The sequence below is a fragment of the Cynara cardunculus genome (assembly GCF_001531365.2).
Source record: "Cynara cardunculus var. scolymus isolate 2C chromosome LG 7, CcrdV1, whole genome shotgun sequence".
Classification (NCBI taxonomy): domain Eukaryota; kingdom Viridiplantae; phylum Streptophyta; class Magnoliopsida; order Asterales; family Asteraceae; genus Cynara; species Cynara cardunculus.
In genome coordinates, this window is record NC_037534.1 from 9,885,001 (window position 1) to 9,898,347 (window position 13,347).

A 13,347-nucleotide genomic window follows, 5' to 3' on the forward strand; every position below is an offset into this window, starting at 1 on the left:
TGATCCCTCGCTGATCTGCGAGGGATCAGCGAGGGATTTGCCAAAACTGAATCCCTCGCTGATCCCTCGCTGATCTGCGAGGGATCAGCGAGGGAATTGTCAAAAATGGTTTCCCTCGCTGATCCCTCGCAGATCAGCGAGGGATCAGCGAGGGATTCAGTTTTTGGCTATTCCCTCGCTGATCCCTCGCTGATCTGCGAGGGATTTTTTCCCTCGCTGATAGTCGTCGCTGATACCTTGTTTTCTAGTAGTGGTAATTAACAAACATAAAATTAGAATTAGACATCATAATGATAAAAAGGTATAAATTCGATAATAAAGCGGACGAGCTAGCACCAGATGCAGCGACACTGCTACACGACTCGGCCAAGACATATTTGGGATCTACGTTGTACCCGAAGCCAACGTGGTTGCTGAAAACAAACATCTTCTAAAAGTTTACCACTACACCATTTTCATCTATCTTGTTTTCTGATACCCACTTGGTTTCAATTATTGTCTTGACTAATATTATCAAAGGTATGACATTCACCACAAAACACAGATTGTATAGAGTTGGCTTATGAAATAGTTGTTGCAGCAACTGTAGTGACAACATCCATATTTTCAATCATGTTGGTCATTTCCATGATGCAGTTAAATCAGTATATGCATCTACTTCATGAACACCAACAACTTCCTTTTAGGTACTAATGCAAGTGGATTTGACTAATGGCCATTCCCTTTTTCAAATCTTTTACAGAATATCATAGTCATCATTTGTTTAGTAGTGGCATCAAGACCATAATAAAATGTCTCTAGCTGTATGCAGTAAGGAATGTCAAGACAAGGGCATTTTCTTAACAACTCTTTGTACTTCTCCCAAGCATCAAGAACCATTTCATTGTCCATTTGTTTAAACATACAAAACTCATATTTGGACTTACCATTCCTTGTAGAAGGAATTCTTTGAAAAAAAGAACTTTTTGACCATGTTTCAATATTAACCGAATCTGGCTCCAGAGAGTTAAGCCAAGCTTTTCCTCTCTCTCTAAATGAAAAAATAAACAACTTTAAATTCAAAGCATTATCAGGTACTCTGGTGATCTGAAAAGAGTCGGTGATTTAGGAACTTAAAATGTGAGTCGTTTTCAACATTTTGAAACATAACAAGTTTTAGTTCAAGATGAGAAGATTTCAATCCAGGGTTTAACCATCTCTAATTGCAACTGACCAAAACAAGTATCGTGTAATCCACGACGCCTCCATTTCTAGAGTTTGCAACTCGGATGATGTTTAAAACCTCCTGTTGAGTATCTCGCCTTTGATTTGGTCCAAAAAGCTCGTTCCATTATGAAAGTTTCCAAAATGGTTGACAAAGCTCTTTATACTATTCTTCTTGTTCTAAACCTTCTTTCAATATTTAGATCCTAATCAAGAACTTCTTTGTATGATAATCGTGGCATACATCCAAAAGCCAGTTACAAAGGCGGTACAAAAAATTAGATTCAAAAAACGACTAGGAAGTTCTTGCTTTGACTTGTCTTGGCAAAAACGCCAAAAATTTGTGCTGATATTAGTTCATCTGAAATTTCTTAAAACAAATAATAATCATAAGAATACTAAGCTATCGGTCCACATGGACAGTGTAAGTGAGGATTTCCAACAAGTCTGTCTTAAAACAAGTTTTTACATGGTGATTTCGATGAACAGTTTCTTTGATTTGAATTAACCATCTACTAAGATATTGACAGTAATTAAAGAAACCATGGATGGAAGTTCAGGTTGGAACTTTAGCTGCGAAAATGCAGTAGAACCTTGCTACATCTCATGAAGTTGCCACGCCAATAGTTCTCAACACCCACTTTTGGATCAAATGACCTTCATTCGAACTTCAAATTAGACCATTACTAGTACTATTTTTGATGTTGGCTTAGAGTTTAACTCAACCCATCTAAGTGAAATAACATGTGTCAATTTTTTAATAAAGAAATAAATTTAAAAAAAAAATAAATTTCTTAAAAGAAAAAAATAAAAATTTAATTTAACTAATGGTCAAGGCGGTCAGAAAAAGAGTCACATCGATGTCATAATTTTTTTTGGTACATAGGTCCCCATTAGCGCCACTCTTTGCTAAATGAGTAACTGATAGTTAATTTTATAAACTTTTAAACTTAAAGGTTAAAAACGTAATTTTAGAAAAATATTGGGTTATTCTTGTCAGAAGCCCGATAAAAATGATAAAAAGAAGTGCTAAAAAGACTCAAAGGGGTATTTTGGGCAAATAAGAGAAAGAAAAAAGATAAGGAAAATAGTGTGATAGGGTTAATAAATTAACACTTATCAACAACATCAAAAAACAAAGTAAAATTGCTTAGTTACTTCGGATTGCAAGACTAAACATTTAGACGAAGCGTTGATGGTTAATTGGCAAGCGGTGGAGGCGCTCGATTGAACAATGCAAGACCTCATAGGAAACACGCTTCCATTCGGTGGAAATATAATGGTGATGAGAGGCGATTCTAGAAAAGTTTTTTTGGCCATCCATTGTGTACCCGAGTAAAAATTGTACGCTCCAGCCTACGAATGTCACCTTTTTGGTCTTTGAATAAAAAATACAATTACTCTATCAATATAAGTGACTAATCCGTGATTTTCAAAAATCCTTTTACGGGTAAGTGACGGAAATGAGGAAACAGTGGATGAGACTTTTATCTCCATACCTGACGACATGACAATTCCCTACAATGATAAACATCACTCAGAGGATGCTTTTATTGATGTAAGATTTCCATCTCTGCAAATTAATAAAATCGCATCAGATTATATCATTTCTATGGCGATATTGTCAATAAAAAATGAGAATGTCGATGAGATTAATGATCAGTTGATCTAAAGATTCTACAGAGAAGAAAAGATTTACTATAGTTTCGATGAATCATAAGAAGATAAGAACAACTTTTATTGAATGGAATTCTTGAACTTACTAACCTTAGTGATTTGCCTCTTCATTATCTTCGACTCAAAGTTGTATGCCCGATAACATTATTATGAAATATCGACCCTACGAATGGATTATGTCACGACACGAGATTGACATGCAAAGGTTTTCAGCAGAAACATCAATACGGAAATAATTGTTGGTTGCATGTTGGCAAGAGGGTATTTTCGCTGAAAATTCCTCTATGTCCATCCAAAGATTGCATGTTCCTATTCAAACTATTGCGAAAATAGTTTTCAGTTTGCCCTAAGCTTCTATGACAATCAATAAAGCTCAAGGACACACGATTCCAAATGTAGGAGTTTATCTACCATAATTGGTATACTCACATGACCAACTTTACATGACATTATCCAAAGGTATATCACGAGGAACTACAAAGGTATTGGTGAAACTTGCCAAAAATATTCAATCGCCATGGAGTCTATACATCAAACGCGGTGTATCAAGAAATTTTACACGATTAAATAAGATACAATCAACTATCGATTATTAAACAAGGGTGGTGCCTGATTGGTTTGAGCTTGGCTCCAAAGGTCAAAAGTACCTGGAGGTTCTAGGTTCAAATCCAAGGAGGAATAAAAATCCCTTCAAATGCGGTGACTCCAGACTATCTGCAAATCAGGTGGTCGTCTTGAGATTATTCGGCTCACATAGCGAGTTGTAAATTACAAGATGCGAAAAAACCCCAGTACTGCTTGTATTGCTCTTTAAAATATAAGAACAAATGTTGTAGCATTGAGAACCCTGGTATCCTTAAATTCCACACATAAAATCTTATTGTTCAACAATGAAAAAAAGAAAAGAAAATATGAAACGAGATTTCCATTTTGAGTTTTTAGCTTCAAAATCGACATATTTTGCACAACAAGAAAAGCACGTGGATATATAACTAGTCACTTCAAAAATCAGCAATTTTTATAATCTTTTCAAGAAACCAGTAAACGAAAAGAATGGAATCTGTTTATAAATTATGGACCAATTTGAGAGAACTAAATTTATTAATTTCTAAACATGTCATTTTTAATCATTTTACATTTCTCAGTTAGCTAGTAAGCTAATTTTTACCAAATGTATTTCGTTTATCAGCTAGATTTCTCGCTGCTGGTTTGGCCAAACACAATGGGGGTGTTTGGGATTGCTTATAAAAACAACTTTTTGATTTATTTCAGTGTGTCACCAGTAATAATCAATTTTGAGTATTTGGATAAACAGTTTATACCGATACCAAACTGGTAACAAGAAGTTTTTAAATAAGTTCAACGGTTAGAATAAGTTGATATAGACATTTTTTAGAAAATTATTAGTTGTTAGATGTACTTTTAGTTTTACATCCAAAAGGGGTGTATGGTTCTATTTAGATAATTGAAGGGGGCTGAGTGGAAGTTCGTAGTGAAGGGCGGAGCAGAATCCATATAGAGAGCATATTTCTCGAAGTCTCTGGATCTCCTCCACATTTTGGATTTCAGGATTATCTCCAATGGCGAATTCCAGTTCTCCAAAGAAGGTCTTGATGTTATGTGGCGATTACATGGAAGACGTTGAGGTTTTTTTGATTCTTAACACTGATTTTCGCTACTATGAACACAATCTCGATGCGGAATATAATTTTGTGATTGAATTGTATCGGTTTGGCAGGCGATGGTTCCATTTCAGGCATTGCAAGCTTTTGGATTGTCCGTCGATGCTGTTTGCCCTGGTAAAAAATCGGGTGATATTTGTCGCACTGCTATCCATCAACGTTCTGCTCATCAGGTCCTCCTCTCACTTGATTCGTACACACTCTAAATTTCTATACAAGTTGGTAATACTCCTTTAGGTTTCAAACATTCAACATTTTTCATGCGACATACTGATTGCACTGTTCAATTTTCTGTTTGGCAAAATCTTTGAGCTAAATTAACTATTTGCCTGTCATTTATGATGTGTATTTCGGTCCTCTAGTTCCATTGTCGAATGCATTTTAACCTTTATAACTAATCCTTACATACCTCTATTAAGTTAAGTGCAGAGTGCAGACTCAGATGTTGCAATTTGAGGGGAATAAGATATGGTAAATAGAAGTCTTGATTTTGTGAACTCTTCGTGTAAGAACTATGTAAGAAACTCGTAAGTAGGTTTGGTGGTTACCAAGAAGATCCTTATATCAATTTATAAAATTCACATACTTGTATAAGAATGGAATTAATGATTTAAGCTAAGTGGCTTCAAAAGAATAAAGTCAGGTGGTTGTTGTGTTTTGATACAAACCCTGACACACACATAGTTATAGACGCAACTGGGCACTTTGATTTGAAGACCAAAAGTTAGGTTGTCTGAGTGTTTGGCCTTCAATTGTCGGTGCGGGTTGCAAGGGAAAGTTCCCTGTGAAGTTAGAGAGGCTACGGTACAAAAATAGCCAGCTAGCCAGTTAGAGAGGCCTGATCGCACCAATGTTCACAAAAAGTTGGTGTATAGTTCCGAACGTATTCCAAAAGCCAAGCTCTCTTGTGCTCCAATTAAATATAGAAGCAGAAAATGATAAAAAAAATGGGAAAATATGGCAAAGTTTCAAACAAACTTGCACAGACTAATCTATCGGATAAAATATGGGCTATAAGGTGAAGTATGTTTTGAGTCCAAGTACAGAAAAGTAAGTCACTTTGTTACTACAACTAGTATTATTTATCCATCCACTTTCCACACCATGATCCTGGCTCATGATCCAAGTGGTGACGAGCAACAAATTTGTCGTAGTAATGAGGGCTATTTGGTTGACCAAGTGAAAGAAGACATGGTAGCAGAAAAGGGGCCATAATCCAAAGAAAATCTTCATTTGCTCATATCAGAGAAAAAAATTGAAGTGATTCATAAAAATCAGCTTGAAACTGCATGATTTGATGTTTTCTCCTGTGATATGATCTAAAAAATATCCTCAGGTTTACCGTGGTGTGTTTGCAGTGCAAGAATATGCAGGGGGTGTTAAATTGTTGATCAAGGGTTTGGGTATATAGGAGGCAGATTTTTTATTAACCTAAAGAAAAGAGGTGAGAAGGGGAAATTAGAAATTAGAAACTAGGGCCAAACAAAACTTGCTTCTAAGGGCGATAGGAAGAGATGGAGGAGAGGAATTGGAGAGAGGTAGTGACAAGAGATGGGAGGTGACGATGGATCGGAAGTTGAGATGCCAAGTGGGAGAGACGCATGTTCTTTTTTTTTTTCTCATGCGATTTGCAAATTGTTCTTTGCCATTTCAATTGATATATGTGTTTTACACATTAACAATGCTTACTATTAATATGATTTAAATTATATATTAATCATTTATTCTTTATTTTCATTCTTCATTATGAAAATGTAACATGCACAAGTTGCAGAAGTCAAGTTTGCTACATTGTTATTATGCCATTTGCAAATAGTTCTGCTTCTTGCATATTTGCTAGGTGTTATTATGCTTTACTATATTTTAGCAGACGTATTCCGAGGGCCGTGGTCACAACTTCACTCTCAATGCAACATTTGATGAGATTGATCCAAGCACATATAGTGGCTTGATTATACAAGGAGGGCGTGCTCCAGAATATCTTGCGATGAATGAATCAGTCCTAGACCTGGTGAAACATTTTGCCAAATCTGGAAAACCTATTGCTTCCATCTGTCATGGACAACTTATCTTGGCTGCTGCTGATGTAGTGAAGGATCGAAAATGTACAGCATATCCTGCTGTTGGACCTGTGCTCGTTGCTGCTGGTGCTCATTGGGTAGAACCCGAGACATTGGCATCATGCACTGTTGATGCAAATTTTATCACTGGAGCTACTTACTATGGGCACGCTGAGTATATCCGTCATTTCATCAAGGCATTAGGAGGTACCGTAACTGGTTCCAACAAACGGATTCTATTCCTTTGTGGGGTAAGTTATAATTCCTTATTTGATATAATCAAGAACCGAGTTGACATGCACAGATTTTTTTATCATAGTGGAAGCTTATCATTTTTTGTTTAGTTATATGAGTTTTTGGTCATCTATATTTGATTAAATTCTAGATAAGGTGAAGCTGGTAGTTTTGATGTGTTATTCCTAGCTTATGTATTGTATTATTCATAAGCTTAATTAGTTTCTTGTTTCATCTAAATTAGTGTCCTATACACCAGTACCTACCTCATGCTTGTGAAAAAAAAACCTCACACTGCAGAAGGGAACCATATAGAGTATATGAGTGCAGATGTCTGCCTGATAGTAATTTCAAATTCTGGGAAGGATTTAATATAGTCTTGTTAAGATTAGACTTTTTTTAGTTTGAACAAGGAAAAGGCTATCAATTTGCAACATGATTAGTTACTGTCTCTATTTTTTGCTTCTTGTGCAGGATTACATGGAAGACTATGAGGTATTTGTTCCTTTTCAGTCCCTTCAAGCTCTTGGATGCCATGTGGATGCCGTTTGCCCCAACAAAAAAGCGGGTGACAACTGTCCTACCGCTGTCCATGATTTTGAGGGGGACCAGACATACAGTGAAAAACCCGGCCATGATTTCGAACTGACAGCTAACTTCAAGGATTTAGATGCTTCGAGTTATGATGCTCTTGTCATCCCTGGAGGTCGAGCTCCTGAATACCTTGCACTAGACCAAGAAGTTATTAAACTGGCAAAATATTTTATGGAAGCTGGAAAGCCGGTAGCATCCATATGCCATGGGCAACAGATTCTGTCTGCTGCTGGTGTTCTAAAGGTACGAGTTCGTCTTTTGAAATCTAAAAATCTATATACTATATTATAAAGCATTTAGGTAAAAGTCTTAAAAACAACTTATTAAACATTATGTGCTATGCATGATCCCCTAAATTTCGAGTTTACAAGTAATTAGTGCATTCGTACAATTTCTTAAAGCCCTTTGAACTCCATAAATCACATGAGCCTCAACAGAGTAATCATCATTATCTTTATCCAAAAAAATCATAAAAACTAAAATAAATTACATCTATACTTTAAAATCTAAAATATATAGATTATAATAAAATAATAAATTGAACAAGTTATACCAAAAATACGAGAATTATTTAATCTTTAATTTGACACCATTATCGTTATATTTTTCTTTGATTTTTTACTGGATCTTTAAAATAGCAAGATGTGCTCAATCATCACTTATAATTTCTATTTTTTTGAATTTTTGATTTCAGATTTTTCCTTCTAGTAAGAAATTACATTAATTTTCCATTATCAATTTATAAGGTTCTTGCAATCTGGAAATCTACCTTTTGCTTAAATCTAATCAATAACATGCTTAACCCTTCTTGTTATGGTACAATAGTGGATTGATGGCGCTGTTGATGGGTTGAGGTTCATTATCCCGATTCTAACCTAATTTTACCTTAATCGAGCACTCTACCTACAGTTTGAAACAAAACTGAAAAAGTTGAAACAAAGAGGGCAATCTGACATTTCTGACCATCCTGGCATTTTTTATGAACAACCAGCATACCGGATTGGGTATTTCAGGGGATGGTGAGTCATCTAAGGGATTTGGCATTTGAACAAGAACCTTTGAGCATTTCCCAATCAATAGGAGTTTGATTTATGAGTCCAAATGAGCTCGTGAAAATAGTAACTCGTCTTTCCGCCCTGGTCCCGTGAAATAAGACTTAAAAAGTCCAATGGAAATAGAATAGGTGCCAGTATTCATACTACTTATTCAACTGCCAAAGAAATGCAGCACTGCTTAACATAAATCGGCCTATTTGTCATTAAATAAACAAGTAGGATTGATATAAAATAAAATGTAAAATCAAAATTGAAGTTGACATTTAAATCCTTTACAGAAGCAGATTACCCCACAATCCAAACTTCAAAGGGCAGGAACATTCTTTTTTGTCCTTGCTCTGCACCTCGTCTGCCATCAAAGTTCCATAACTGGGCCAACCCAACCAATTACACAACATAAGGACCAAAACTAAGCCGTTAACCACACTCGTTCCCTGCTTCCAAGCTACCACCACCATTTATTTATTTTTTATGTATATAATATTTATATATGACAAATACTCATGCACACTCCACACTTTTGGTGAGGTTTGAATCTTTGACCTCTTGGGTGGTTGAGCTCTAATGATAACCCGGGAACCGCTGGGCCAATGACCTTTGGTCCCAAACACAATATTTCCATACTTGTCATTAGCTACACAACGGACAAATTAATTAGCTTTTTTCAGAAGAACATGAAGGATTTTGTCCTACATTAGATGTTCTTTTTGTAGGAGATGCATCGTGATCTAGATGTGGAGTTGTTCAAGTTTGTGGCCGCTTGTGTGTCCTCCCGTTTTCCCTTTTCTTGTTTGATGCTTTACATAACCTATGTGAATGTATTTCACTAGTTGGTGGTCTGAACCTCAAGATTTCGAAATGCTATGGACGTATGTTTTATTGAAAAATGAAAATATGATTTTGAATAATGGTGGCACCCATTTTATGATCTGGAAGAGTGTTACGATCCTTTGTGCAATAATTAAATAGGGTAAGCTTGTAAGTGGTAACACGAGTTATCTATGACGTTAAATTGGTTTTGCCTTTGAGTAAGCACAAAATATGAAAACAGCTCGTCTTCTTCTAACTCTTACTTGCTCTCTGCATGCCTTTGTTGTTTCATGCTTTGTCTAGTTTCTAGTGGGCCCGATTTTGTTAACTTCAACTCTGTGCATGTTGCATATTCTTCTTCTGGTACTGCTTCAATTTTGATTTCCATTTCTTTTCTAAGTTATTTATTCTAGTTTCTTTAATGATAAATCGGACCCCTCGTGTTAAAGGGGATTAGCACCATCAAAAAGTTGTTATTTTTCGGCAACTGGAGTGTTGAAATGTGTTGAAGTCCCACATCAGTTAGACTTAAATCGTTTCTCCTCGATATATTTGGACCTCCCTTCTCTCCTCGAAGCCTCTTTTGGAGAGTAATCCAATGGGGTTACCATTCCACATGTTTTCACATCACATCAGAGTCGAGGTCTTACCACTCTAGGAACTCAATACCCGGTATGTACCTATGTAGCCCTCTCTCGACACTATGGGACAATTTGTGTCCATCTAACTCCATTGGAGGGGACGTGTTGAAGTCCCATATTGGCTAGATTGGACCATTTCTCCTCAATATATGTTGGAACCTCCCTTCTCTGATCAAGGGCTCTTTTAAAGAGTGAACTAATTAGGTTCCACTTATTCTCACAAAATGAAATCAGTAGCAGCAAGGAATGTTATGCAAGTTCAGGATTATGTGATATATCGTCAATTGTTGTGTTCTAACTTGTCTTGTTTGGGTGCAAAATCTAAATGTCACTCAACCCCTTTGTTGAATTTAGGCAATAAGAACTCACTGCAGCTTTCAACTTTTGGCTTGCTTAATAATACCTGTTTTGATACATGAGAATTTATGAGTGATTAATTAGGCCCTTGGCCTAATGCTATCAAATCAGAACCTAAGTTAGACGAGTTATTTAGGGGACCAATCTTCTGACACACATATATATAGTAAATTACGTTTTTCGTCCCTATGGTTTGTTAAAAATTGCAATTTTCGTTCTTGTGGTTTAGATATTGTGGTTTTCATCCTTATAGTATGTAAACCATTGTTATTTTCATCCTTATGATTTATAATTTATTGTTTCAGTTCTTGTGGTTTATAATTTTTTACTATTTTGGTCTCTTTGTACTTAAAAAGGTAAGAATTTTAGTTTAGGGACGAAAATAGCAATAAATTACAAACCATTGGGACGAAAAAAACAATTTCTAAACCACAGGGACGAAAATTGAAATTTTTAACAAACCATAAGGACGAAACATGTAATTTACTCTCGTGTGTGTGTGTGTGTGTGTGTGTGTGTATATATATATATATAGTCATAGGTTATTTTGAGATGTGGTTAATGTTGAACAAAGAAACAAAAGCTACTGCTCATAGTTGCCCAAGTGGACTCTTAATTAAATTGCAGAACAAGGGCTGTATATATAGCCATACAAGAAACTGAAATAGCTAAAAGAAAGCAACTAACACCTAAAGACTAAGTCCGGCTTATTTTAATCGGTCAAAAGAAAATATTCCTATTAACTAGGACTTAATTGACCAAAAGAAACATAAATCCAAACTTCGAAGGCACGTGCTTTGCTCCAACAGTAAATATTTGAGAAGTAAATAAGTGATCCTAGCCCTTCATACAGTCAAGATCGGAGTTGACTAGTCAAGAATTGCGGCTTTAACTCGTCAAAATTTGCGGCTATACGAAAAATAAAGGAGGTAGTTTCGTGACTTTTACAAATAGGCGGCAAACGGGTTCATATGTGAAAGTGTGATATAGGTTCATATGTGCATGTGTGATTCACATATGAACAACGAATAATTCACATATGAACTATATGTTCATATGGGTTCATATGTGAATCAGTTATTTAGTTCATATGTGATTGGTTAATTAGTTCATATGTGAATCACACGAGTTCACATATGAACATCGTGGGTTCATATGTGAATCAGTTAAATAATTCACATATGAACTAATTAACCGGTTCACATATCAACCCATTTGCCGCCTATTTGTAAAAGTTACGAAACTACCCCTTTTAACTTCCGCATATCCATACAAGGAATTATCCGTTGCTTCATAGTCAAAGCTGCAAATGTTGACTAGGTGAAGGGTTAGGATCACTTCTTTACTTCTCAAGTATTTATCACTTTTCAAATGAACCTTTCCCTATATATATATATATTCCTTCATCATTTATGTTGTTGATGATCGATATCTTTTCTTCACGTGGAGTGCGACCCATGGGTTATCTACCATTAGTTTTTGCTAAGATACCTGTATTTTTTTTCTTGTTTTGCATAATCTATTTTCTTAAGGACTCCACTCCAATAATTTTCAGAAGCATTTGTTTAGGTTGTCATGTTCTTTTGGTAATTGTAATTTTTGTATATATAGCATTATATGTTATTTGTAATCCATAAGAAGAATCCTTCTTGTATTGACAGCACTTCATCCTCAATTTTGTTTATTCATCATCAGTATTTCTAATTTCAGGTTTTACTCTTCCCAATTTATTTTCGGAAACAAGATATATTCATCTTATGCATGTTCGTGTGCATATATTTCTTTTAAATGCATGACGTTTTACAGATTTTAAGGCATTCTTGTGTTAGGAAGATGTTACATTTAGAAAGAATCCAATTCCGTTGGTTTTCCGTTTCATGTTAGTTTGTGTTTTAACCTATGTTTCTTTATATTTTACTAGGGCAAGAAATGTACTGCATATCCTGCTGTCAAACTTAATGTGGTATTGGGTGGTGCAACCTGGTTAGAACCCGACCCCATAGATCGTTGCTTTACTGATGGAAATCTAGTAACCGGAGCAGCCTGGCCGGGCCACCCTCAGTTCATCGCTCAATTCATGGCATTGCTTGATGTACGCGTATGTTTCTAGTATCTTTCGTTGTTTTTTCCTGTGTAGCACTCGGTTTTATACAAAATCAATAAATAAATATCAAGGTACGTTTGTCCCTGTAAGCGTTAAACCATATTGAAAAGGACATCCAAAGCACAAGACATGTTTATCTAACCATCTTCAAGAACCATTATCATCTTTTTCTCTTTAGACCCGACTTACGTCTACCTCCACTGGTTCCGTGGGACCCTGAAGTTAACAGTTAGGTCCACTAATCCCGTGGGACCCTGAAGTTATAAACTTTGTTCGACAAATCTAAGCAAAATAAAAATCCTTATTTGGTTTATGCATGATGAATAACCTAAAGCTGAATAAGCCGGTCCTTATTTGGTTTGGTGATCAGTTAGTTTAGAAAATTTTGAAAACCGAAAACCGACCGAATAACAATGCTTCGGGCAATCCGACATTACTTGAGCAGGCTTCTAATGACCTGTATGGCGCAAGTTTGTTTGCTTTGGCCTGAGCTAGGTGCCGAAAGTCTTCGGCTCGGGAACGAGTTTCTTCTAGTTACTAATGTTGGCAAATAAAATTTCGTGACAATTTGATACTGTCGGTTCGGATGCGAAAATTCCATAAGATACGTTCGGTATACCTTAGGCATCTTGGCCGAACGGACGCATTCCACTACATGTTGACTATAGTTTATTTTTGATTTATTTCAAAATAATTTCTTGACCATACAATTGCTACTTTGCATTTATTTGAAGTTTTAAAGAACTTAAAACCATTGAACAAGGTTTTTTGTTTTCCGAAGCGTTCATTGTGTGAATTTTTTTGCACGGTAATATCGTGTTCAAAATTGTTGCAAACAGCAAAAAGAATTAGAGATTTTTATACTGTGCACTTTCAAATATTTTCGTTCTGGACATCAAAAATCTCAGGACCGGCTCTACTAATATGGAA

The 13,347-nt window shown here is 35.8% G+C and overlaps 1 protein-coding gene and 1 non-coding gene across 3 annotated transcripts; both read left to right on the forward strand.

Annotated features, from left to right (window-relative positions):
- The first annotated feature begins 817 nt into the window (after positions 1-817).
- On the forward strand, positions 818-924 carry LOC112516062. The gene has a single exon (XR_003069581.1). It is a non-coding gene; the product is annotated as a small nucleolar RNA R71 (small nucleolar RNA).
- Positions 925-4,427: 3,503 nt separating this feature from the next.
- On the forward strand, positions 4,428-12,558 carry LOC112515269 (protein DJ-1 homolog D). Of its 2 annotated transcripts, none has more exons than XM_025121974.1 (5): positions 4,428-4,526; positions 4,619-4,735; positions 6,430-6,873; positions 7,331-7,693; positions 12,235-12,558. In XM_025121974.1, exons 1-5 carry the CDS (start codon positions 4,461-4,463, stop codon positions 12,421-12,423), a joined length of 1,179 nt encoding a protein of 392 aa, XP_024977742.1. In that variant the 5' UTR covers positions 4,428-4,460; the 3' UTR covers positions 12,424-12,558. The 2 variants fall into 2 exon arrangements, with proteins under 2 accessions (XP_024977742.1, XP_024977743.1); XM_025121975.1 differs by having other exon boundaries at positions 6,433-6,873.
- The last annotated feature ends 789 nt before the right edge of the window (positions 12,559-13,347 follow it).